Here is a 27378-nt window from a genome sequence, read left to right on the forward strand (position 1 = left end):
GCAAGAGGCGGGTCAGCAGCAGGCAGGGAGGCCATGCCTGGTCAGCCACCCTCCCACTCGCGTTCCCTGGGCTCCAGCCTCCAGGAGAGGCTGCGGGGAAGGGGCCGGCTGGAGCCCTGCAGGGAGGCTCTGGATGGAGAGATGGGTATGGGGGCCGGGCCGAGGGGCAACCTGGAGGTGAGGGCCCGATGCTGAACCGTGTGCAAGGAAGCCAGCCGGCCATGGAGTGTGGACGGAGCAGTGGGCAGACCCCCAACTTTAAGGGAAGGGGGCAGGTGGGCCCAAGCAGGTGGCCAGGAGACAGCCAGCCCATGTGTGGCCCGTATAGACACTGCCCCCCGCGTGGACACTAACCCTAACCCGTATAGACACCCCCCACCCCCTGCGTGGGCACTAACCCTAACCCGTATAGACACCGCTCCCTGTGTGGACACTAACCCTAACCCGGCACACACACATGCACACGCCCCCGCCCCTCACACGCCCATGCACACACACACATGCACACACACATGCCCCCCACCCCTGCACACACGCACACACATGCCCCACACATGCACACGCGCAGGCACACGCACACACACTGTCTCCGCCACTCAGGGCCTGGCCTCCCCTGGACCCGGGGCTCATGTGCAGCGGCCGGAAGAGAGGTTTGCTTGCTGACATTCACTCTGTCTTACCTCCCCGTCATGTTGGGGGGGGTTCTCTGCCCAGAGCTGGCTCCTCGTGCCCCTAGGCGGTCATGGGCGTCTGTGTGTCCCCATAAGTCGGGGTGGGTCTGTTTGAACCTGCAGGATGTGTTTATAGGGACACGGGCTCTTTGTTTCGATATTTTAGGAATCTTCCAATGTGGGCCTCGACTGGAGAGGGGAATTTCTGCAGATCGTGCAAGAGGCCTTTGAAAAGGAGCGGGAGATACTGAGAGTCGAGCTGTGGCCCCGGCCCTGTGGCTTAGGCCCTGGGGGCTGCGGCTCCCTGTTGGAGAGGCTGGAGAAGATGGTCCAGGAGCAGGTGAGCTCATGCCTTGGCTTCCCCCCGGAGCCCACCCTGACACAGAGGGTGACGGAACGTGTTTCGCCCGACCTTAGAGCAAGGCAGTGACTGAGCAGCAAATCCTGCTGCAGTCCACAGATAACACTGTGTTTTTATGCGTGAATTCCGTGAAGTGGAAAACTCTGTGCACTTATCTTCCTTCAGGATCTCACTCTGTTCTGGAAGTAACTGGCCTTTCCTTGAAAGCAAAGGAGGCTTTCTAGGCGGCCCAGCTCCAGGCTGTGAGCACTGAGCCCGGGCTTGGAGGGTCGACACCGCGAGGGCTGTGGGAGCCTGCTTCCCGCCAGTTCCCTCGTAAGAGAGGGCAGGGTGCATGGCGAGCGTCCACTGGGCCCAGCAAGCGAGACCAAGGTGCTGGGGGCAGAGCTGCGTGCAATCTGAGGGTTCCAGGGCCACTGTGCCCACGTTCATGCCGCACGGTTGTCCCCTGCGTCCTCCTGTGGCAGCGACGCCGGGAGCTGCTCTTGCCTGGCACACCAGCCCTCAGGACCCCCTTCTTCTGACGCGTCTTATGTTCCCCTGCCCTGATCCCCTGCCACCCCATCTGCAGGGGGACCTGCAGGAGAGGTCCTTGGAGCACCTTCGCCTGTCGGACAGGAGCAGCCTGATGTCCGAGATCCAGGCTTTGCGCGCCCAGCTGCGGATGACGCACCTGCAGAACCAGGAGAAGCTGCAGCAGCTGTGCGTGGCACTGACCAGTGCGGAGGCCCGCGGGAGCCGCCAGGAGCACCAGCTGCGGAGGCAGGGTGGGTGTGGTCTCTCGGCTGCGTCCCCGAAACGTTGATCCTGACACTCACCTGTCAGGAGGTGGCAGGCAGGCCAGTGAGCCCCTCGCTGACTCCCCAGGCCATCGAGTGCGGAATGTGTGCCAGTCAGGGTGGAGGCCTTGCCTAGCATCCCGGTGAGCAGCTGGTGGGGGCCGCGTTGGCGCCAGCATGCTGGGCGCCGCAGGCCCACGTCCGTGAGGGTCACTGGGGCTCGCAAGAGGCTGAAGCGGCCTGTGGCAGGTTTCTGAGTTTGATTTAAACTCCGGGATTTTTACGCAGACACTCATGTCACCTTCAGGGAGAGAACACTTTATCTTATCTTTTCTTCCCCATCTCCTCTCCTCCTGTTCTTGCCACTTGCCCTGGGGATGCTCTGAGTGCTGGGTGAGGCCTGGGCTCTGTCCCGTGGGGCCGCCTGCCTTCGAGCCCCAGCCTCGGCATGCTGCCTCACGCTGGGCACTTCCGGGCCAGACTCGCTCGCATTTTGCATCTGTGTTCACGAGGGTCCTGGTCCGCGGTTTTCTTTCTTCTGGTTTCGGTTCCTGGAGGAGTGGGTGTGTGTGCTCCTAGTTCTGGGCGGGTTCTCTGCGAAGCTGCCCGGGCTGGGTGGGCTTCATGGAGGTCTGTCTCGGCCCAGCTCCAGCCTTGCCCTTGGGAGACTCCGGGCCTGAACATCGCAGGGGTCGAGAGGGCGTGTGCCCCCCCAACCCCGGAACCCCGTTGCATCGCATGACCTGCACGGCTGGGTGGTCCTGCCCGCTCTCTGCCCGTGTGTCTCTCTCTGGCTGCTCACTGGCCACGAGGGCGAGGCTGGCGGGGTGTGAGCAGAAGGCATGTGTCCCGAGTATCTGGGTTCCATCAGAAACAGTGGCTTCTGGGTCATAGAAGCTTCCTGTCCCCCCAGAGTGAACACATTCCCTTCCTTTGCTGGTTTGTTACTGATTTGTTAAAATCATATGTGTGGCTCACTTTGGACTCGTGAATAATGCTATTTTAATTCATTTAATCTTTTCCTTAGTTGAGTTATTGGTGTATAAGCTTGAGCAGGAAAAATGTATAGTAAGCGACCTGCAGAAAACCCTGAACGAAGAGCAAGAGAAAGCAAATAACGTCCGGAAGCTGCTGGTGGTGGAACAGAACACAGTCAGAGATCTGAAATCTGAGCTCTGCGAGTGTAGACAGGACAAGGAGCGGCTGCTAAAGTCCCTCGACGAGGCGCAGAAGGAGGTCCTTCAGCTGAGGTGCGGCCCCACTGGCAAGGCTCCAACTTCTAGCCCCGTCCTGCCCTCAGGCTTCCGGCTGAACAATGCTGGAAGTCACGTGGCCCCTGCCACGTTCTTGGCCTTGAAGTGAAAGATGCCGTCCGAAGCCGCGGTTTGCCAGGCTGTCGTGATGGGTGTTGGGGAGGAGCCTCTGCTCCTGCAGGCTCGTGGGGGGCCACGCACACTGCAGGGCCCGCCCTCCCTGCCCTCCCTGCCCTGGGAGCCTGGGTGCTGGCCGGCGTCCCCTTGAGAGCCTGTGGCCCACACAGGTCAGCGCTGGACAGTAAGGAGGATGACCTGCAGGCCGCGCTGCAGCAGCTGGAGGCCGAGCGCACCAAGGAGCGGGCCCTGCAGAGCCGGCTGGAGGAGGAGCGGCTGCAGTGCCTGCAGAAGGAGGGCCAGAGCACCAGGACCCTGGAGGTGACGTGCGCGGCCGCGACTGTGCCCAGGGGCCAGGGCTACACCTTCAGGGCTCAGAGGGTCCCTGCACGTGCGGCCCCCGCCTCCGGGCATTCGCTTCCGTGAGGGCAGTGCAGCCTCAGAGCCGCATGGGGGCCCCGCCTGTGCACAGGGGAGGCCTCGGGCCGGTGTCCTGTGCGGCAGCCGTGCGGCCACGCTGAGGCCACCCGTAGGCCTGGCTGAGCCGAGCACCGTGAGGGGGTCGAGGGCCCGCCCTTCAGCAGCACCGGAGCCCCTGATTCAGGGAGGGAGGTGAACCTGGGACGTTGCACTGTGCTCAGAGCAGCGCCTCATCCCCGAGGAAGGCCGGCGGAGCCACGAGAAGAGGGGTTATTTATTGCTCGCCCTCCTTCTACCCAAAGTATAACGTCAGAAGCTCTAGCTGCAGGAGCTGTTTAGATGCCCTTGCCTCGTCTCACTTTTCCCCGATGCAGGAGTTAAGGGCGTCTTTGGAGAAGCAGTGCGCTCAGAGTAACCAGCTGTGCGTGGCGCTAAAACACGAGCAGACGGCCAAGGACAACCTCCGGAAGGAGCTGCAGATCGAGGCCTCGCGCTGCGAGGCGCTGCTGGCGCAGGAGCGTGGCCGCCTCTCGGAGCTGCAGCGGAGCCTGGAGGCCGAGCAGGGCCGCTCCCGCGAGCTGTCCGAGGCCCTGCAGCACGAGCGCCTGCTCACGGAGCGGCTGAGCCGGCGGCCGCAGGACAAGCAGGCGCAGCCGGCTCTGCTGCAGAAGCTCAGGGGCTGCGAGGCCCGCGTGCTGGAGCTGGAGGTGGCGCTGGAGGCCGCGCGGCAGCGAGCCCTGGAGGCTGAGGCCCACGTGCACCGCCAGGACGTGGAGAGGGAGCAGGAGGTGAGTGCGGCGCCGAGGCCTCCCGTGGAGACTGCCGAGAGCGTGGGGGAGTTTAGAGCCGCCAGGACGGCAGTGCAGCCGAGGCCGAGCCGAGCGGACACGGAGAAGTGGAGCAGGTGGCAGACAGACAGGGAGACGCTGGTGAGCCTGCCACGGCCGGAGGGCCTGTCCTGGCTCCGGGCTGCCCCTTGGTTTGGTCAGCGCGGCGGCTGGAAGTCGGGAAGCGCGCGTCCTCCGACCTTGTTCTTTCCCAAGGTGGTTTTGGATCCTCGGGGCCCCTTGCGGTTCCGTGTGCGTCTGAGGATCGGCTTTTCCGCTTGTGCGTGAAGGCCCTTGGGATCTTGGTAGGAATCACACTGAGTCTGTAGATCGCTTTGGGGCGTGTTGTCTCCTTAACAATGCTAGGTCTTCCCATCCATGAAATCGGAAGGGCTCTCTGTCTGTTTAGCTCCTTAGTTTCTTTCAATAATGTTTTGTCACTTTCAGGTGATAAGCTTTGCGTTTCTTTTGTTAAATTTATTCCTAAATATTATTTTTTTGATGCTGTTGTAAATGGGATTATTTTTGACTTCTGTATTCAGGTTGTTGCGAATGTGTAGCAATGTGGGTGATTTTCACACCTTGATCTTACGTCCTGTAACCTTGCTGAACTGATTTATTATTAGTTCCAATATTTTTAATGGATTCTTTGGGATTTTCCATATAGAAGATCATGTTTTCTGCAAATAGACATAGTTTTACTTGTTCCTGTCCAACCTGGACGCCTTTGTCTCTTCTCCTTGCCTGACTGCCCTGGCCAGAACCCACAGCGTGTGGTGCAGGCGTCCAGCCTGGTTCTTGATCTTGGGGGAGCAGTCAGTCTTTTACTGCTGAGTATGATGGTAGTCGTGCCATTTTTGTAGATGCTCCTTACTGGAGGAAATTCCCTTCTATTTTTAGTTTATTCGATCTTTTTTATTTTTAATCATGAGAGAGTATGGATTTTCTTTTTCTGTGCCTTTTCAGATTTCTGGGTTCTGTCCTTCTCTTGATGTGATATAGGACATTGGTTCTGTCCTTCTCTTGATGTGATATAGGACATTGGTCTTGTCCTTCTCTGGATGTGATATAGGACATTGGTTCTGTCCTTCTCTTGATGTGATATAGGACATTGGTTCTGTCCTTCTCTTGATGTGATATAGGACATTGGTCTTGTCCTTCTCTTGATGTGATATAGGACATTGGTCTTGTCCTTCTCTTGATGTGATATAGGACATTGGTTCTGTCCTTCTCTTGATGTGATATAGGACATTGGTTTTGTCCTTCTCTTGATATGATATAGGACATTGGTTCTGTCCTTCTCTTGATGTGATATAGGACATTGGTTTTCATATATCCAGTCATCCTAGCACTCTTGGGATGCATCCCACTTGAATTGGGTGTATAATTCTTTTTTAAATAGTGTTGGATTCAGTTTGCTAGTATTTTGTTAAGGATTTTGCATTTATATTTATGAGAGATATGTTCTGTAGTTTTCTTTTCTTGTCGTGCTTTTGTTTTTGATATCAGGAAGAACTTGGCCTTGCAGGATGGGCTGGGAAGTGTTCCCTCCTTTATTTTTTGGATGGGTCTTAATTTTAGATACATTATACATTGACCAAAAGCATTTGTTTCTGAGGAAATTATATCCTGTGTTTTCTCATGGATTGACCTTTATTTTGCTCTCTTTAAAAATATTTTTTAGAACTTCAAAAATATTACCTTTATTATTTCTTTTTGGGGGTTTTGGGAAATTATAAAAAGCCCTTAAAATGCACAAGGAAAACCAATGGCCTGGTCTTTTGAATGGTTAGGCTGCCATGAAACGGTCCAGGAATAAGTATCAGTGAGACACCATGCACGTGCTGCTGAGTTCACAAGGAAAACCAATGGCCTGGTCTTTTGAATGGTTAGGCTGCCATGAAATGGTCCAGGAATACATATCAGTGAGATAGATACCATATTCACGTGCTGCTGAGTTCACCACTTTGAGTTGCACAGCTCAGTGGTTTTCAGCATATTCAGGGGTTGTGCAGCCTGATGTCACTGCAGTCAATTTTAGAACATGTTCATCACCCACAAGGGACCCCTGGGCCTGTTAGTGGGGACCCAGCCCCTGGCACCCACTGGTCTACTTTCCATCTCTGGATTTGCCTCTTCTGGTCGTTCTGTGTCAGTGGAATCACACGGTATGTGGCCTTCTTCTGTGTCTGGTTCCTGCCATGGGGTTTTCAAGGCTCACGCGTGTTGTGTGTGTAACGATTCGTGGTTTTGGTGGGGTTAAACAGCCTGGAATGCAGTCGTGTTTCATCACTAGAGATCGTGGAAGTGGAGGAATCGTTTGGGGCTGTGGCAGAGGCCGGGGGTTTCCTGACGGAGGCGGCTAGAGTCACGGCCCTGGGTGGGCCTTGGTCACTCGGGACCCCCAGAGCGTGTTCTAGGTTTTTTGTGCGTGTGAGGGGAGAGAGGTTTGTTGTCTTCGTGTGCTTCTCAAGGGGCTTCCCAAACCTTATCCAGAGTCTTCTGCCAAACCTTTTAATTTAATTTTGGGTTTTATTTCTTTTGTTTTTCTTTCTTTTTTTTTTTTTTTTTTTTTTGGTTTGTAAAAATGTAATTGCTTAAAAAAATATATAAACAAAGTGTTTTCCAAGTCAAATTGGTAACTGTCCCTCATGATGCACCTTGATATGTATTTTTCTTTCTTAAGTATGTTGTCCTTTTGGTGTCATTTTTACTGTAGGTAATTAACTTGATCTGGGTTATGGGGTCTTTTTCTGGCCGTAGTGGCCCAGGCCTCTGATAGTTATTTCAGGGCCAATTTCATCTTTTTTAAACAAAATAAACCAGTGGGTCTCTTGGTTTTGTTACTTTCCTCATCTGGAAAATAGATCACAAAGGATCACAGTTTCCTGAGGAGGCTCGAGCACTGAATGGGGGTGATGCTGGGAAAGGGCGGGAGACGCTGGGTGGGAAGCAGGCCTGGTCTGTGTGCCGGCCTGAGGAGTGGCTGGGCTGGGCCTGTGCCCTCTCTGCCCTGTCTGGTTCCGCCCTGCCCGGCCTGGCCGTCTTTGTTTCCCTGGACCCCCCTCCCCAGGCGTCATCCCCTGGGGTCAGCCCCCGTGCTCTCCGAGCCCCCATCGCTCCCTGAACTTCTTAGCACGTGGAGATAAATATTGTTTACAGTTTCTGTCGGTGGTCTGCTGTCTCCCTGTGGAGACTCGGGTCCTGGGTGTGGGGCAGGGAGTGGACTGGCCGGCTGGGTCCCCTGGCATCTCCGCAGGGAAGGACGGGGATCGCAAATGGGGGGCACAGGGCCTCCTGAGGCTCAGGCCCGCCTTTTCGGTGTTGAGCACCCACTCAGTGCCCCCATACGTACTGAGGTGGGGGGCCGGACTTGGGCTGTGGCTCGTCCCATCCCGGGTCCTGTCCCGGATCCCCGGAGTGGGGGGACCCTGACTCCGCATCGCACCTGGAGCCCCATGTGCCGCGAGTTGGGGGTTGGTCGGTCGGGGCCCGGGGCCGGACTGGGCGGCCCCTGTGCTGAGCTCCTGGCCCCGGTCTCCACCCCGGACCGTGTGTGAGGCTCGCTTCTGTTTTTCGCCGTTGCTGACAGCGGGAGTTAGAGCTGCAGCGCCAGCGGGACGAGCACAAGATCCTGCAGCTCCAGCGGACGGTGAGGGAGCTGCAGGCGAGGGAGGCCGCGCGCCCCCGCCCGGAGCCAGAGTCGGAGCCCGCGCGCCCCCGGGAGCCGCAGCAGGGCCTAGAGAAGGTGCGGCAGCAGCTGCTGTGTGCTGCGGGGCTTCTGACCAGCTTCATCAACCAGACAGTGGACAGGCAAGTCTCTCGGGACTGCCCCGGCCATATGCCCAGCACCTTTGATGTTGGGAAAAATTCTGAGTGGGGCGTGTCTTTGATTTCGGGTTCAGGTTTTCATGAAACGCACTCTATTTCTCATCCCACGTGTGTGGATGAACTCGTGGGCAGCATTCTCTTGAAAGATGATGACAGCATTGTGGTCTTTGCATTCTCATGTGACAGGAAATCCAGGTGTCTTTCAGATCAGGTCTCTCTGTGTCCCTTTTCCATTGCTCACCACCCAGAGGGTCTGGCCCAAGGCCAGCCCCCCTCCCACCTGAGTCCCCCAAGGCAGGGCTGGTGCCCGGTGTCTGTGCGGCGTTTGCCTCGCCTGACACCCTGGCCCGCTGCCCATGGGGCCAGGATGCGTCCGCCTGGTCGAGGACCCACGACCCTGCTGTGTGGCGGGAACCAATGTTGATGTGTCCTTTTCTGAGCACACGGAAGCTCAGACCATACAGCTCTCTTGTCTGTAATTGGGTTTAGTTAATGGAGCAGCAAAGTCTTGCTTAGGGACAGCATTTTAGTAGCTGACTCAGAGTCCCAGCAGAGAGCAGCAGGGGGAGGTGGACACACTGAGGGAGCCTCCGTGGTCTGTGGTCAGCGCTCAGTGGCTGGAGGCTTCCGGGCTTCACAGACTGCCCACTTCCAGGCCGTGCTGCCTCCCGGCTGCCACAGTCACCGCCAGGCTCCCCGGGCGCTGCGCGGAGTGCCTGCCGCCCGGGACCCACACGCACCTTCTGAGTGTCCGTGTGCTTCTCCAGGACCATCAGTGATTGGACATCGTCAAACGAGAAGGCAGTGGCGTCCTTGCTTCACACGCTGGAGACGCTCAAGTCTGAATTGGGCGCATCCAGCTCCTGCCGGGTGAGACCAGCTTTCTTGTTCACTGTGGCCGGACCTGCCTCCGGCCTCGGCCTGTCGCATGGTTGGTTCAATGCACTGTTCCTCGTGCCCATGGGGGCGCTGGTCTGTCCCGCTCCATGGCCGATGCCCCGGCCTATCTGCCGCTCACGCACTTGTGTTGAGGCTCTGGGCTGGAAATGAGCTGCCCGTCAGCGGCGTTGGGGGTGCTTCAGGAGTCCTGACTGCTGCTGTGAATTCCCGACAAACTTCCGTGGCGGTCAGGACGTCGTGAGGTCTGTCGTGGAAGCAGCACGCAGCACAGGCAGCAGGAGAGCTGACCCTGCCGGTGTCCTGCGCCCGCTGGGGCCTGGAAAGAACGCGCCTGTTCGGAGGGACCCTCAGGGATGAGCGTGCTCCCCACGCCACCCGTCACGTCCTGCCTCTGCCGGTGGTGCTGTCGGAACAGGGAGAGGGTCATGTTTTGTGACAGCCTTCCTCTGTCCGTACCCGGTTTCGTGCAAAGTCTGTTTCATGGGAGAGCGAGGGGAAAAGCGATCTGATGGCTTTTGCTCTCTCCTTCCCGTACATGGACTCTGCCCAGCCCCGCGAGCTTCCCACCAACCCCAAATATGTTTAAAGTTACAATCCCTGAAAACAGCTGACAGTAAAAGCCACGAATAGCGGCTTTTAACAAAACGTTTTCTGATCTCGTTTTCTCCTCAAGAAGAAGACGACGGTGGAGCTGCAGGTCCAGCTGGTGGACGTCCTGCTGAAGGACAACGAGTCCCTGAGCAGAGCGCTCAGCACGGTGACGCGGGAGAGGGCGGAGCTGTGCAGGGCCGTGTCCCGGCTGGAGAGGAGCCTCCGGGCCCCGGGGACCCCGCAGGAGGTCTGCGCGCGCAGGGTACGTGTCCTGGGGCCCCGGTGGCTGCAGTCTGGGTTCGATTTGCATATGTTTTGGCTACGTTTTCGTATCTGGCTTCGTGTGGGATGTTAACCTGGAGGGTTTTAGTCATTGTCTTCCGTCTCGTCCGTGTGAAGTGAGCTGGGACGTGTTCCCTCCTGTGTTCTGGAAGAGATTGTGTAGAGCTGGTATTCATTTCTTCCTGAAATGCTTGTTAAGATGCACCAGGGAGACCATCCGTGCCTAGTATTTTCTCTTCCGGAAGGTTCTTTGTGCAGGGCTTGGTGTTTCTGGTGCTCCTGGGCAGGGTGCCCTGTCAAGGCCAGGCAGGTCCCATTGGCAGCTACCAGAGGGCGGTGGTGTGTCCCCGAGTGGGACCTCCGTCTTCTCAGTTCTGTCCAGTTCCACTTTGTCTGTCTGAAGCGCTGTGGGGTTGAGGGGGCTCCTTTGCTCGTGGGGCCCAACTGCTGGCAGACCCGTGGCCCAGTGCCTCATTGGGAGGGACTGCAGAGACAAGAGGTGCCGTTGGCGCCGAGCACGGCCTGCTGCCCCGGGGGCTCCTTGTTCAGAGGGCGCTCGGGGTGGACTAAAGCACCACACCTGGGACGCTTTGTCCTTCGCCTGGAAGGTAATGAATCAGGAAATAAATGTAATGAGCGAGCGAGAGGCAGGCTGAGGGTGGACAGACTGGAGCGTCTTCTCCTTTGTGTCGGGGTGACTTCTGTTGCTAGAGTGTCTTTTCCCCGGAGAGACCAGGCTCTGTTAGAACCGGGAAATGTGGTCCCTTCCTTCTGTCCCAGCAGGGAGGTCACCCAGCTCGGCACCTCCCTCTTCCGAGTCCTGCCCTGAGTTGTGGGCGGCGCAGCCAGGCTGCCTTGGCGGCAGCTGAGCACATGGCCCCGAGAGTGCTCCGAGCTGGCCTTGGCCTCGGCGACAGGCGGTCCTGGCTGTCCGTTGTGGGCAGCAGCCTTGGCCCTCCCTGTGGGGCCCTTCGTCTGTTCGTGTGTCCACACCGCAGCTCTGGGGTCTCAGCACAGTGTGGTGTCCAGGCCACGCTGCCAGTGTTGGGACATGTGGCCTGGTCACGACATCCCTTCTGTGCGGTGTGGGCCCCTCCTGAGGTGTCCAGGGTGTGTGGCTTGATGGCGCTTGAACAGAGCTGGGTGTCTGCGTCTGCCAGGGGCAGCATTTCTAGAGCCAGGGCGGACAGGGGTGTCTAATAGGCTTAAAGCTTTGAATTCAGGGTGATTTCTCAAATGTGAGGGTTTTGTTTTTAGTAAAAATATGCCTTTTGTATAATCATACTTCAGTAAACAGTGTGTAGTAACCACCCTTGAGTGTAATAAAATAATCATGTAACAACCGGGATGTCACTGAGAAGAGGCTGAAGGGGGACCCAGGTGGCGGGCACCTGCCCCAGCCCACCCGTGTCCGGAGGGCACAGCGTGGGGGCGGCTCGGTCCTGGGAGCGGGCACCACTGTGCTCTCAGCCCCCTTTTTCTTTCCTTTTCTTTTCTTTTCTTTTCTTTTCTTTTCTTTTCTTTTCCCCTCCTTCCCTCCCTCCCTCCCTTTGTTCATTTTTTTGGCTGCGTTGTGTCTTTGTTGCGCGCGCGGGCTTTCTCTAGATGCAGTGAGTGGGGGCTACTCTTCATTGTGGTGTGTGGGCTTCTCACCACGGTGGCTTCTCTTGGTACAGAGCACAGGCTCTAGGCACGTGGGCTTCAGTAGTGGTGGCACGTGGGCTCAGTAGTTGTGGCACGCAAGCTCTAGAGCACAGGCTCAGTAGTTGTGGCTCACGGGCTCTAGAGTGTAGAGTCAGTAGTTGTGGTGCACGGGCTTAGTTGCTCCGTGGCATGTGGGATCTTCCTGGACCAGGGCTCGAACCCGTGTCCCCTGCACTGGCAGGTGGATTCTTAACCACTGCACCACCAGGGAAGCCCTCAGCCACTTTTCTTGAGATGCTATCCTGGGAGAGCAGCTGTGCAGACACGCTGTCTGTGGTCATTGCAGAGGTCGGACAGGTCTGTGTGGAAGCAGGACAGGATGGGCTCACTGGGCTCAGCACGACACCCAGACCCAGCACTGCCCACACCAGAAGCTGGCGCCTGCAATGCCAAGGTAAGACCAAGCCCATGGGTGGTGTTCGGTGTGCAGACACTGTCTCGTGGCTGCTTCTTACTTGTTTAAGATTTATGTTTCTAGGCAAGTTTTAGGTTCACAGCCAAATTGAGGGGAAAGTACGGAGATTTCCCAAATCCTGTGCCCCACCATCCACTCCCCCCAGGCGGTGCGTGTGTTGCAGTCCATAGACCCACAGCGTCACGTTGTCATCGCGTGCAGGCTGCTCTTGGGGCCACACATTCTGTGGGTTTGACAAGTGTAAGATGACGAATGTCCACCACAACGGTGCCATGCAGAGCATTTTCACTGCCCTAGAGATCCTCTGTGCGGCACCCGTGGCGCTTTCTAAAATCCTGGGTTAAGAGGTGAAAGTCTTGGTGCTTGAATTACAGACGATAGTGTCCACAGCCTGGAAAAGCCTTGAGCCCACAGTTCAGTCAGCGCTTCTGATGGTGAGGCCCAAGCTGTGGGTCTCTCTGGAGGGAAAAGCCGTATTAGGGTACGGACACCAACCTCTGCCTGTGACCTCAGGTCTCCCCGACCCCTGATGCCCGCAGACCTGTGATGGGACCCCCACCTGCCCCCAGTTTGGTCCGTGCTTAGTGGTTCGATTCCTGGGCCCTCGCGGGGCTCCTCTGATGCTGGTGAAGGGTCGTCTGTGCTCTGCGTTTTGTCAGATAAACAAGATCCAACTCTGAACTGCAAGGTTGTTGCTGGTTATAGATGTCGTGCGGAGCTGACTGCTGTGATAATTTGCTGAGGAAAGATGTCTGGTTCTTTTTAAAGCACCTGGTACAAGTGTGCTATGGAGACTTGTGAGAAGGGTGTCTTTGTCCCGTGGTTAAGTTTCACTGGTTTTTCGTTTTCTTTTAGATGGAAAAGTTGTACCTGCATTATCTGAGAGCAGAGAGCTTTAGAAAAGCCCTGATTTATCAAAAGAAGTATCTTTTGCTGTTGATTGGTGGATTCCAGGACTCTGAACAAGAAACGCTCTCCATGATCGCCCACTTGGGAGTATTTCCTTCCAAGGCGGATAAGAAAGCGGTGGCGGCACGCCCTTTTACAAAATTCCGCACTGCCGTCAGGGTGGTGATTGCTGTCTTAAGGTACCGCGAGGCACGTGCCTCCTGTCTGCCTGGGGTCGTTTAGTCTTGGAAATGCTACAGTTGTTCCCTTTTTTAAGATGAATGATATTTGAGGCCTTAAAACATAGACGACCCTTGTCTTCCGGAAACCATGTTATGTAGAACTGCACCTTCTAAGATGGAAGGGTTTAAGGCTGCCTTTTTATTGTAAAACAAAGCCTTCCCGTTAATGGTATTCTTATGATGACAGACGTGTCTGATCGAGCTTAAAACTGCATTTCACTTCTTCGTGTTTCAGTTTCTTATATTTCAGCCAAATTTGTGTTTCATAAAGGGTGCCATGTGCACAGGAGGACACGCTGTGGGCCCCCCAGCGGGGAGGTACACCTGACCCCTAAGTGTCCGCCCGGCCCAGCCCAGCCCAGCCCAGCTGCCGCCGTTATGCATGCAGGGCGCCACTTTGGAGTACGGGTGGACTCCCTGGTGTGATAGGGAATTTTGACTATTTCACAATTAACAGTGATGAAAATCTATTTTATTTTATAATTTTTAAATCTGCTGTATTTCTAAAAATGTTTGTCCCACTAAGAACTGTGCCACTGTGTCTGCTCTGGTGCCCACGGAGCTGCCTTTTCGGGGCCGCGCTCACCTCCACCTGTGGGACCAGACACAGCAGGGTGGGCTGGGCCCCCTCGGCCTTTCCCTGGACTGCACCACAAAAGGCAGTGTGGGTCCCATTGCCCTCAGAGACCCAGCACCACACACGGTCCAGCCGCACACTTGCCAGGAGCTCCCGCAGGGTGGAGGCCTCCTCCGGCCTCCGGGGACTTAGCGCCCTCCGTCCCTCTGAGTTTTCCGGACCACAGACTGTCAACCCACCTGCCTGTCACTCTGTCTGTCACCTGTCCATCCATCTGTTGTGTATTTTCGGGGAACATGCCCCGTGCCAGGAAGTATGTCAGATGCTGGGTTGGGGTGGGGAGACCCCCAAACTCTGCCTCCGTCTTTCCACCAACACGAAGTGGAGGTGCCTTCTGGGCTTTGCGTCTCAGAGGCAGCACTGCTGTGAGGGAGCTGCTGGGGGCCGTCAAGGAGAGGGGTCTAGGGGCCCCTACACCGCTGCACCTCCCGTCACCACGTGGAGGGCGAAGGTCTCCATTTCCCCCAGCTGTCCGGGGCCCGTCAAGTGCATTAGCGATGGAAGGGAGTGCGGTGAACCAGACAGACCCCAGCTGGCGGGTCTGGGAGTGGAGGGGCAGGGTCGGGGGCCTGGGGGCCCAGGGTCCGGGGGCGGGGCCGGGAAGGTGCTGGCGGCTGCCCGGGTAGAGGGCCGTGCTCTCACTCCATGGTCCCATCACGTCTGGATTTTCTTGGTTCTTTTCACTCCTGTTTTGCTCTAGTTTTCAATGTTTTCTATCTTTTTTTGTAGGTTACGCTTTTTGGTTAAGAAATGGCAACAAGTAGATGGCAGAGGAGCCCTAGCGCCGGGCCGAGCACCCCGCCCAGGTACCCCCCATGCCACCCCACCCATGGGCTTCTTCAGTGCCCGCCTGGTGGGAGAAACCAGTAATTCAGCCAGTGCGCTTGTCAGGAGGCAAAGGGTTTTTGAAGGAAAGTGGTTTTATTTTGGGAACAAGCACAAGTTTACAGTTAATGTTGGTGAATAAAAGTGGTTCAGAGGAGCGCAGTGATTGAAAACTACAGAAGTGCTAAATGTATCGACAAATAGCTATCTTCAGTGAAAAGGCTTTTCATTCTCTCAAATGGAGTGAAGTTCCACTTCGCACTGTGCACGTCTCCTGGGAGCACCACTGCCTCCTCTGCCTCAGTCCCGTCCAGGCTGCGGTCGTCCTCTGCCCCATGTGACGGGCCGCTGCCCAGGTGTAGCCGGGCTGCCTGGGGGAGCTGCAGTGGGCAGCAGCCTTCATGGCCACTGGGCTTCCCTGGTGGTGCCAGTCCCCTTTGATTTCCACGTGTGAATCCTTACGTCTCGGAATCAGCTGGCTTCGAGGTTCTTCAGGAGGGGTCCCCCCACACCCCCTGCCCCCCGGCTGCACCTGGTGGTCGCCGGGGTTTCTGCCCTTCCCACTCCTCAGAGCTGGGTGCAGGAGACCCACCCCAGGCCCACTTGGCGCCCTGCTCACTCCATCAGGGTGCTGAGTGCTTCTCTAGGGCGCTGCCCACACAGACACGGGGGTCAGGGTTGACCTTGCAGGAATGAAATGCAGGTGCTCAAAACTCAGGTTTCAGACTTCCCTGGTGGCGCAGTGGTTAGGAATCTGCCTGACAATGCAGGGGACACGGGTTCAATCCCTGGTCCGGGAAGATCCCACGTGCTGCAGAGCAGCTGGGCCTGTGAGCCACAACTGCTGAGCCTGTGCTCTAGAGCCCGCGGTCCACAACTGCTGAGGCCTGTGCGCCTACAGCTTGTGCTCTGCAACAAGAGAAGCCACTGCAATGAGAAGCCCGCGCACCACAACGAAGAGTAGCCCCTGCTCACCGCAACTAGAGAAAGCCCGCACGCAGCAACAAAGACCCAACGCAGCCAAATAAATAACTAACTGAATAAATACATTTAAAAAACAAAAAGCAAAAACCCTCATGTTTCTTCTAGAGATTTTTTTAATACAGTTTTTATAATGAATACTTTTTTTTTTTTTTTTTTTTGCGGTACGCGGAACTCTCACTGTTGTGGCCTTTCCCGTTGCGGAGCACAGGCTCTGGACGCACAGGCTCAGCGGCCAATGGCTCACGGGCCCAGCCGCTCCGCGGCATGTGGGATCTTCCCGAACCGGGCCACAAACCCATGTCCCCTGCATCGGCAGGTGGACTCTCAACCACTGCGCCACCAGGGAAGCCCTAACGAGTACTTTTTAAACGTTTTGAAATTGCCATGCAGACTCCTAAAACCTTGTAAATTTAAAATTTTGGTGGATGGGCCTCCCTACTAAAATGCATTCTTTTTTTTTCTTAATCCCTTCGTTGCTAAATAATCCTGGGGGAAGGATTCCTGGTGCCACGGCCGCAGCAGTCTCCACCCGACACCCGCGCATCCCCACCAACCCGGGACGTGTCTTCCAGCCACGCCAGGGTCCCTGTGCCAAAAGCATCCCCACGCAGGAGGGAAAGGTGAGCGGTGGTGCCTCAGCTGCTTTTCCACTGCAGGGTTGTAGCCGTCAGCAGGAGCCCCGTCTGCAGAGACAGGGCCACGCACGGAGGTGTCCCTGGGCAGATCTGTGCGGGTGCTCAGGCCCGCCTGTGATGGAAGGGCCCCCGGGCACACGCGACCCCCCCCCGACACGCGCACACACACATACATGCAAGGCCGTGGTGTTAGCTTTACTTAGTCTTTTTCTTTGGGGTTGGGGGGTTTTTTGCACACGTAATGTGTTTTTATACTTACAACTTACTTGGCAATTGAGATGTTACAGTGATAATGTTAAACATCCATCGGTTATTTGGGGAAAAAACTGTTTTCAATTAAAAATATAATTAAGAGGGCTTGTGGTTAAGTTGTAGAATGGAATTTTGTTTAAAAATTCAGGTGAAGAAAGGTTTCCCTGACGGCTGTGACTGTCACATTCTGAGCCCTGGGTGTAACCTGGCTGTGTGGTGTGGCCCTGATCGCCTTCATCACGGTTTGCAGCCATTTTCCTGACCGTGAGATTCTTATCCAGGTGCTGCTTGTGGGAGATGTGATTTCCATTTCCATTTCTCCAGACTGAAGCACAAATAATAATAATCCTATGCAAATGCTCGAGTATGATTACAGGTCATTTATTTAATTCATTTGACTACGACTCCTCCAGTATTTGGAACCTACCCGTGAAGTGAACAGAAAGCTCAGTCTGTGTCTGTGGTATTTGTCACACACATGTGACGGCTCGTGTAGGCATGTCATCTGTTCTCTCTGTGCGTGCTTTCCTGGGGTTCTAAAACAAGCTCGTCAGAGCAGAACGCATCGTCCACCTCTGACATCGGACCAGCAGGGATAAAATGCTCACCTTTGCTCTCTCGCTCCATGGTCTCCGGTTGGTGATGAGACCTCCGTACGAGTTGCGTGTTAAGAGTGTGACGATCTCGGGCGTAACTGCCCTGATGGGGGAGGCCAGACCGATGAGCGTGGGTGGCTCCGCCGTGCGTGAGGCTGTGTCCCCACTCACCCTGCGTCTCTGCCGATGGGAACCCACCAGCGTGTGTGGTTCCTCACAGAGACGTGTTCTGAAAGTTTGGGTCCCAGAGCGAGGCAGGGAGTGCAGCAGTGTGAGTCCGTGAGGGCCCAGAAGCCCGGTTCTATTCGGGGAGGGCAGGCAGGGGCTCTCGGTCTGGCTGTGGCTCCCCCATTCCCGAGTGGGTGATACCTTTGAAGGAATAGGTGGTGGCCAAGGCCTCTTTTTTGTGGATGGCACACAGGTAAGACGCCCCCTACCCTGGAGAGGAAGTGAGCAGTGACGCAGACGGGGCTCCCTGGGCCCAGCTGGAGGCCAAGAGGAAGGGACCCCTGTGAAGGATGCTGGGCAGAATCCAGTTGGGATGATAGACTCATATGTGAAGATTTAGTGAATTAAATAATATATAGTAGTTTTTAGTTGTTTTAATTTGGAGACGTTGTAACGAAGTTAGTTTTAAAGCACTATGTAGCACTTCTTAAAAAACCCTTACTATTTTTTCTCTGTGGTAAAGAAAATATAGGAAAGTAACAACCGCCTAGTTTGCCCCATTTCCCACGAGTGTCTGGTCAGCAGGCCCAACTCCACTGCCCCTCCGCACTGGCTGCGTTCAAACCGTCTGCTGAGTTCAACTCTTTTTGTTTGTTTGTTGGTTTGTATGTTTGAAGATCCCATCCGTCCCCAAATCCCAGATCAGAAAGATCCCTGACTGCTTCTCAAGATCCAGAACATTCCTTGACGGAATACATTCACCACTTAGAAATGATCCAGCAAAGACTGGGAGACGTACCACCAGGTAATGAAAGTCCTCTGTCTTCTGACGGGATCTGAGTGACCCAGGAGTGTCCAGTCCTGGAGAGGAGACGGCTGGGGTCCAGCTTAGTTACTCTTGTTAGTTTCAGTCCTGCTAATCGGCCATAATTAATAGTATCAGAAGGAGGATTGTGAGTGGAGACACCCAGGGGTGGGTGTGAAGGACGCACAGCGTGGGGATCACGGTGTCTCAGACTCACAGCGACCATGAAGACCGTGTTTACAGGATGTCGTTTGTCCAGCGTTTCTCAACTTTCATAATGTAAACCACTGCGTATCTTAATTGCTATTCTTATTGTTATCAAAAATAAGGTTAATTCAGTGATAGTGTTTCGAAATTGTGAAATTCTTCTTAGAAGATGTGAAGCCTTCTAACAAAATGCTTCCTCATTTCTACTTGTGTTTAGATTCTACTTCAGAGAAGTCCTGCTGCCAGAAGAATAAACAGTGAATAAAGTCCTGTGACGATTGTATTTGAGGAAGAGGTTTGATTTTCTGTGGGAGCTTGTGATGTGGTGCGTGTGCTGAGTGGTGCTGAGCGCCAGCCCTGGTGTCGTCAGTTAGGTGCTCTCACCCTTACGCTTTGCTGCAAAGCCAAGTGGAGTATTTTCTGTGTGATTTCAGCACATCTTAGCTTCTTACCTTGATGAGGTAGCTGTGCGCTCATGAGTGACGGGCGTCTGCCCGGTTCTCTGTTGGTCGAGCCTCCCTGCCCACCCACGAAGGGTAAGCAGAGGATGGCTTCCTGTTGTTTATTTTCTTAAAGTGTACAGCTTGGTTTAAAACAAAAACACACACAAAAACAAAAAGAATAAAATTAAAGCCCTGGTGTGTTTGTGAATAGCCCTGTGGTTTTTTTTTTTTTGTTTTATCCAGTCTGCTTTTATCACGGGCAAAAAAATAAAACATAGACTTAGAATTCATATTGAACTTCTGTAAGTCAAAAATTTTCAGTGGAACTTAAAGCACTAGTAAGACAAATAGCCACATGCCTATTGATTCATCTTGCTTGGTTTCTTCTTTTATTTCTGTCAGACGCTGTCACTACGTATTTATTTCTCATGATTCTGATCTTTTCATGTTTCACTCATGCTCATCTGTGCCTGGTGGTGGTATCTAGCCAGTGTCCTTTACCCAAACGTCTGTTGTAAAGGTATGTTTATAAGTATGTCTGTGTTTCTAGGACCTTTGAACATAACACTTATTCTGCTGGGCTTGGTTATAATATAAAACAACTTTTTCCTAATCGCTACTTACTTATTTTCGATTTTTAGATCTTAGACTTACTTATTTAGATGTCTGCTTACTTATTTTAGATTTTTCTTTCCAGTGCATGTCTGCATTTTCCTCTTCTTAGCCAACACTGCCATATGGTCACTGTTTTATAATCTTCCCACCTTTTCCACTGAGTCCTGTCTTCTGCTTGATGTTATTGAAGCAAAATCTTGACCAGCTCTGGGAGCAGGAATCCAAGAAATGTCTCTTCACTTTCCAGAAGAATGACGTTTGAAATTGATGATCAAATACTGAAAACATAAATATCCATGTCATCCATGTTAAGCTAATGAGGGAGGGAAGGCCCATTTAAAGCCACCAGTGGACGTAACCATCACACCAACTTGTTACCATGGGGGTTAATAATTAAAAAGAAAGAGACATTCACCCTCCTTTCCTGGAAGAACACAGGTCATACCTGCTGATGAGGGAAATTCTTCACGGTAAAGCACCCAGCTAATTAACATAGAGGGAGCAATATAATTAGAGAACCACCAATTCTGCCCCCAGCGAAATAATCGGTTCACGGTGGGTTCATCAACAAGTCCTAAAACCAAGGCGAAGTTCCACTTTCACAGTGCAGGGGCCTGGGAGTGTCCACTGTGACCCCGGCTCATGGCAGGACTGGCATGATGCCGTGTGAGATGCACAGTCTCCCCCAGTTTACATATGGAGGGACAAGTGACACAGAACCACAAGGAAAGAGACACATGGGATGTTCTGTAAGTGACTGGCCTGGTTTCATCAAGTAGACATTACTCAGAAAACAAAAGCGAAGGCCCTGTTTTTTGTTAAAAGAAACTAAGGAGGGCTTCCCTGGTGGCGCAGTGGTTGAGAGTCCGCCTGCCGATGCAGGGGACACGGGTTCGTGCCCCGGACCGGGAAGATCCCACATGCCGCAGAGTGGCTGGCCCGTGAGCCATGGCCGCTGAGCCTGCATGTCCAGAGCCTGTGCTCTGCAACGGGAGAGGCCACAACAGTGAGAGGCCCGCGTACCGCAAAAAAGAAAAAGAAACTAAGGAGACATAAATGCATGTGCAAAACTTAATTAGTTCCTAAATTGGGGGAAAGCAGCTATAAAGTCATTTTGGGGGATAACGGGGTAAATTTGAGTATGTACTGGATAGCAGATTTTAGGGGAATTTGTGTTAACTTTCTTAGGTGTGGTCATGGTTATATGAGAAAAGGCTGCTTTTCTTAGGAGCTGTATGCTGAATTATTTAAGAAAAAGGAGCCATAACAAATGCAATTTATTTTGAAATGGTTCTGTTAGAAAGAGAGTACACATATATGAATTAAGTAAACATGCAAAATCTTTTAAAAATATTGAATCTAGATTGAATCTAGTTAGTATATGGTTATTTATTTTTTGAAAATTTTCATAATGAAAGATGAAAAAAACGTCATGACCAAACTGAAGTCTGACCCAATACATTTTAATCAACTCCAGGACTGTGTCAGCCCAGGTGGGAGAACATAACCACGCTAGGCTTTACAGCTAAGGGGATCCAGTACAAGGGTTTGATCATTATGATGGTGGAGGAGCCCTTTCCCTGTGGCTGGCGGGTCAGCAGAACGGTTACTGGGACACAGGGACAGAGCCCCCCTCCAGCAGGAGCTGACCCCTCAGGGGAGGTGCATCAGCATCACTGTGGAAGGGAGAGAGACACCCATCTTTCTCCTCCTGCCCTCCTGTTTGCCAAACTAGACAGGGAGCCTGGGACAGTTCCTTGCAGAAGTCGGCACCCTGTGCAGAGCAGACAAGAATTGATCTGAAAGCACACTGGCAGGTGACCCTTTGGCTACGAAGAATTTGTTCTCACCCACCCATACTTAGTTACCAAAATGCACCCACCTGATGTGGGGCAAACATTCTTCATACTGAAGAAGGCCCACGAGGTGTCGTATCTCAGTGATGCAGGCTCTCAGGTAATGCCGGACTCCTCCCTCGGTGCTGGGTCTGCCCTTTGCTAATTGGTGTAGTTAACACACCCAGCGTGTCATGTCAAGTGGGGGAGGTGAGGAGAAGTCCAGAGCAAGCATTAACCAGGCCTGCGCCCCCGTTTCAAAGAGTCTTCCTTCTACCATGTAGGCCTGGTTTTCTGGGCCTCACTGTCCTTTCTGAAAGATTTGAGACCTTAACAGTCTTGTTTTTAGAGGACTTCCTTTCCTTTTACAGTCGAACCTGGAAGTACTAAGTACGAGGATGTGCCCAGTGAAGATGTCAGGTACAGATACAGGTTTTCCTGTCCTCGAGTTGTGCCGGCCTCCAGGCTCCCCCTCAGTAATTGGGATCAATCCCACCAGCCCATGCAGGAACCCTATCCCTGCTGGTTCAGAGGGGGACCACTGTCACCGGTGGCAGCAGCCTCCCCCCACCCCTGGGACAGCAGAGCCCAGAGTCAGGATGGAAAGCAAAAATTCCTCCAAGGTTATCTGGCATAGCAGTAAGAGGGGCTCTTCCCATCTTCTGATGGCCCCAGGCTGATGTATTCTGGCTGTGGGAGAAATGGCCATAAGTGGGTCTGCAGTAGGGCAGCCTTCCCTCTGTCAGTAGCTGAGCTGCTTCTGGGTTGACGTCAGGGAATCCCATGGTCGTAAGCCTAGTGCCGCACTTTTGCTATGAGAGGGTTTTTCTGGTCAGAAGCAGCGATGGTGAGTAATTTGGGCAGTCCCCAGATGGGTTCTGGGCAGGGACAGCAAGTCCATATGCAGAACAGGAGTAGACAGCACAAGGACAACTCAGAGGGAGAAATTTTCTGGGAACCCTGGCCATCTGTTCACGGGGTTTACTTTTGCCTTCCTGACCCGCTTGAGTCTTACCATTCACCACCTCCTCTCCAGCACCACCCGAGTGTCCTACAGTTCAATTCTGACACTACCTGGGGTCAGCACAGAAACTACGTTAGGGACCCAGTCCCAGGGGCTTCCCTGGTGGCACAGTGGGTAAGAATCCGCCTGCCAATGCAGGGGACATGGGTGCAAGCCCTGGTCTGGGAAGATCCCACATGCTGTGGAGCAACTAAGCCCACGAGCCACAACTACTGAGCCCACGAGCCACAACTACTGAAGCCCGCATGCCTAGAGCCCGTGCTCCCCAACAAGAGAAGCCACCGCAATGAGAAGCCCGCGCACCGCAACGAGGGGTAGACCCCATTTGCTGCAACTAGAGAAAGCCCGCACTCAGCAACAAAGACCCAACTCAGCCCAAAATAAATACATAAATTAATTAATTAATTAAAAAAAAAAAAAAGGACTCAGTCCCAGGATACAGCCACGTTAGACAGCGGCCGTCAGTGGAGTCCCCAGGCTGTCCACACTTCTGCCTGGCCGGCTACAAACCTGTCCTGAGTATCAGAGCTGCGGGTCCTTGTCCAGGTCTTGCGAAACCAACAGCCTACAGCTTCCTCAGAAGACGGGAGCAGCACACCCAGATGTGGTCATATCAAAGTCCACACACGCCAGGCCTGGGCCTTTCTTAGTTGTGGGCAGTGCAAGGCGTAGCTGCTTGTCATTCACTTTGGAAGGGAGACCATGATAGTCTACAGACCACTGATTTTTCATGGAATTTACCTCTCACCATCCAAGGCAACTAGGGTACTTCTTCCTGCTCATTAGGACCAATTACCATGATGTCTTTAATGCATCAAAATGATATTACGATGTCTAAACAAAGACCCTCAGGTAAGGTAGGGAAGTTGTCCCTGCCATTTGAAATCGAATTGATCATCTAATTGGTATTGAGAAAAAAAATGATAAGGGAGCCTAAATGTAAAACCTTTTATGATTGTACCTGGGACAGGTGCCATCACTTCTGGACCCATATCAAGAGTTTATCCCAAAGTAGCCAGAGAAGTACAACAAATAATGAAACTGGATGTAAACAGCAGCATTCCATTGAAAACCAGAAACAGTATTGTCTTAGCTTGGGCTGCTATAACGAAATGCCATAAACTGGGTGGCTTATAACCAACAGAAATGTGTGTCTCACAGTTCTGGAGGCTGGAAGTTCAAGATCCGGGGGCCGGCAGGGTGGGGTTCTCCTGAGGGCCTCTCCTGGGTTGCAGATGGCTGATTATTCCTTGTATCTTTACGTGGTGGAGAGCAGAGAGGGGGAGCAAGCACTCGTGGCTCTTTTAAGGGCAATAATCCCATCCGTAAGGGAGGGCTCCACCCTCACAGCCTCATCTACTTCCCAGCGCTTCTACCTCCCAATGCCATCCCATTGTGGGCAGGATTTCAGCGTAGGAGTTTTGTCCATCACAGGTACACACAGAGCTGGGCGTGAGAAGATCCAGAAGACGTACGTAAATGACATGGTCGGTAGTCAGACTCATGGTGCTGGATCTTCTGTTTCACTGTCTCAGCCACATCTGTGGTCTTGTGGGACGTTCCCTGTGAATAGTTGGCGGAACAGGAAGAAGCACAGGTTCTGCAGCTGGATCTACACAGTGTGCTGGCCTCAGCCAGAGTAGACAGTTGCCACGCGCAGCGTATGGGATTTGGAAGATTTCCAGCTGGCAAACTTCGGATAGTACATTGGTGCTCCATTCCATGTGGAAGGAGAACTGACCTGGGTTCCTGATCCATAAGCATTCTCATGAGTAATTGACTGTCCAGCTGGTCAATACTCGATGGCAGAAAGATTGCAAAGCGGGGTCAAGGTCATCTACAGGATGGGTATGTAAGAAGACCTTCCTCCCTCCACCCACTGCGGAAGTGCAGTCCGGTGGACAGGATGACTTGCTCATGGGTGTCACTCAGCCTCTTTCCTTAGGTGGCAGAAAAGAGACTTGCACTGGTTCAGCAACAAGACCTCCTCTCACCAAGGCTTCCTGGCTTCTCCCACTTCTCAGTGCCTGAACTGCCAACCGCAGAGGCCAGGGCTGAGACCTTGATGTGGCGAGCTGGTTCCTCCATCACAGAGGACGCAGTGGTCGGTCCCGCCAGGAATAGACACGCTCCAGGTGCGACTTTTTTGCTTCCCTGTCTGCAGTGCATCTGCCAACACCACTCTCTGTGCCCTTGGAGACGTCTTGTTCGTTGCTGTAGCTCTGCATGACACTGCCCTTAGCAGCAGGCATTACTTTAAAGCGATGGAAGTGCAGGATGAGTTCACACGTAGAATCCACTGGTCTTACCATGTCGGAGGAGGTCGTCAAGAGGACATGACCGCTGGTTGACCTGTCAGCTGGCCCTGGGCCATCAGAGGCTCCCCACCAGCTCCCCATCCTTGGGTTGTGCATTGCACTTGCCCTCCCCACACTGGCAGCTGCCCCAGGGATGCAGCCTTGAGAGAGCAAGGTGGTGTGGAGACCATCTGGAAGGTGTGCACGACTGAACCCAGTCAGGGCCTCTGTATAAGCTCTTAAGATTCTGGTGGGCGGGTGCGGAGATCTGTTCGTCTTCTGGCCGCCAGGACAAACCTCGTAAGTTCCCTGCTTATTAAACCTGCTGATCTGGAGTGTCTGTGTCTCTTTGGTCTCTCCTTGCCCTCGTGTACAGGGGCAAGTTTACGAACCAATACCGTGTGTCCCATCAGCTGGAAGCGGCTGTCTGGGCTGAAGAGTGGAATGGCTGGTTGAAGGCTCTCTGTCAGCGCCAGCTTGGAAATCAGTTGCAAACTGGTGTATGCCTAAAACTAGGAGCACGTGTATCATGTACTTCCCTTACAGCCAGACTGCAGGGGTCTGAAAATCAAGAGGCAGACTCTTCCACTGCGTGTGCAAGTTGGATTCTCTAGTTTCTCAACCGCAGATAAGCAAAGGAGTACGGAGCCACACCCCTGTGGGTCACTCAGGTTCTTCGCATTCTTCCCCGTCGTGCAGTGAGTGTAGGAGCAGCCCTACCCTCTCTGTCGCCAAGACAGTGACTCCTCCTTTCACCTGCTGGTTCCTAGACGCAGGACCCCAAGGTTCCCAGACATCATCCATAGTTTATAATCCAATGGAATACTTGGTGTGTTCCCCAGGGAGTGTCCCTCTTGGGGACCAGGACCTCTAACCCTGTAGAATCTAAACTTGGGAGGACAGGAAGCACAAAGCCCCCAGTGGATCACTGCAGGTGATGGTTAAGTGGGACCACTCCTGTTTCCACCCCTTGGGTTTCAGATTCAGGTATCTTGTTGGGAACACAGTGCCATATTAGGTCTTGAATGGCACCCCATCTTTGCAGAACATTACCTCCGATTTGGTACTTGAGCTGTGCCTTTAGCTGACTGTCCCAGTGCTCTGTCAGGCAGCGGATCCGGTGGTCTTTGCACTCCTTGCTGTGCGCTTCCGTTGCCATAAAGTGAATCCTGTGTTTGATATGATGCCACGTGGGATCCTGTGCCAGAGGAACTACCACTCCATAAGCCCCTGTTGCCTGACACTTGTGGGCAGGAAGTCAAGCCTATATATGGAATATGAATCTATTTCTGTGAAAACAAACTCCTGGCCCTTCCAGGATGGAAGAGTTCCAATACAGCAAACTTGGCTGGTTGACCTTCTTAGAGGAAGGAGCCACATTCAGAGCTCAGCATTGGTCTCCCACTGGCAGGTTAGACCTTCAGTGTCAGCTAGTGGTTAGATCAGCTTTGGGCCCACGAGTAGCCTCCAACCTCATTACTTTGGTTCCTCTGTTCTTGTACCCATCATGCCAGTACAGGGGCTGCCAAGTAAGAGATGCTGTCCAGGGTCAACTGGCTGAATCGTCGTTCTGTCTGCTTGGTGGTTTATTACTTTCATGGGTGCTCTCTGGTGGGCATTAATATTTTATACCAAGACCACCCTGCTTGGCGCCTATCCCAGTATGTCTTCCCACATGCTTTCCTTGTCCCCCGTTTTCCAATTGTTTTCCTTCCAAACCCTTAGCCAGTCACACAGGCCATCCAATACTGCCCGTGTGTCCATATATATTCTCACCTTGGGCCACTCCTTACGCAGAAAAGGGAATGACTAGGAGCTCTGCCCACGGGGAGGGTATATATATCCTTAACCACTGTCTGTAGGGCCAGCCCTGAGTGAGGCTGTAATGTAGCTGCTGTACACTTTCATTCTGAACTCACATGCCAAGCCAACCCATCTGTGAACCAGGCTCAAGATTTTTCCACCTCTGTCAACTTGCTCTGAAGGCTTCCCCACACGGTCATAGATGCGAAGGAACAGAGAGGCTCTGATGCGACAGCAGTGGATGCCATGTGGGTCTGGGCCACCTATTTTGCACTCCCTTGTGACCTCTGAACTGTCTCATGCTCAGTCTTGAATGTGCTCCTTCCTTCCACCTGGTAGTGGACTGTTTCTGGGCCAAACCGACCTGATGACTTGGTGAGTTTGGCAGAACCCACCTCACAAAGCAGTCCTGTCTGCGGGGTCACTTGGTGCTTCAAGGTCAGATGTTCCATCTCTGTCAGAGCACAGAAGCACACCAAGATGTTTTTTTCCCCCCAAAAGGCATATATAATTCTCTGCTTCAAGTGGCATCACAGAACCTAGGGTTCCTGCTTTGTCAGTCTCCTGCTGAGATGTGCCAGAAACCCCACATTGCATTGTTCCCCACCACCAATACCACCTGCTAGACCGTATGGCCCAGGCAGCAGAACTGCTTGCACCACAGCCTTGACCTGAGACTGAAACTTTTCCTTTTCTGGGCTCTTCTCAAACCTGGAAGTCTTCCAAGTCAACCAGTATTTGGGCCAGAGCAGTATTTATAGGTGTGGAATATGCTGCTTCCAGAACTTGAAGAGGCCCAAGAGTGTCTTCCTTTATTAAAAGATGGTTGAAGGTGCATGACGCAACAATTGTCTTTTTCTTTTGGAAGGGATGCCTTAGGGCACCACTGACCACTGGATCCCTAAAAATATTCTAAGTGTACCAGGTCGCTGAATCTTCATAGGGTTTATCTGCTACTCTCTGGAGCACCT

The 27378-nt window shown here is 53.5% G+C and overlaps 1 protein-coding gene across 1 annotated transcript in view; it reads left to right on the forward strand.

Annotated features, from left to right (window-relative positions):
• PCNT (pericentrin) overlaps positions 1-18651 on the forward strand; it is a 95547-nt gene extending 76896 nt beyond the window's left edge. The window contains 13 exon segments of the mRNA XM_065875935.1: positions 838-1011; positions 1604-1799; positions 2839-3061; positions 3352-3502; positions 3976-4530; positions 8021-8241; positions 9027-9129; positions 9833-10012; positions 12023-12130; positions 13007-13239; positions 14648-14812; positions 18056-18183; positions 18608-18651. Coding sequence (XP_065732007.1) covers positions 838-1011; positions 1604-1799; positions 2839-3061; positions 3352-3502; positions 3976-4530; positions 8021-8241; positions 9027-9129; positions 9833-10012; positions 12023-12130; positions 13007-13239; positions 14648-14812; positions 18056-18183; positions 18608-18651 — 2481 coding nt within the window.
• The last annotated feature ends 8727 nt before the right edge of the window (positions 18652-27378 follow it).

This window comes from Phocoena phocoena, chromosome 4 (assembly GCF_963924675.1).
Source record: "Phocoena phocoena chromosome 4, mPhoPho1.1, whole genome shotgun sequence".
Lineage (NCBI taxonomy): Eukaryota > Metazoa > Chordata > Mammalia > Artiodactyla > Phocoenidae > Phocoena > Phocoena phocoena.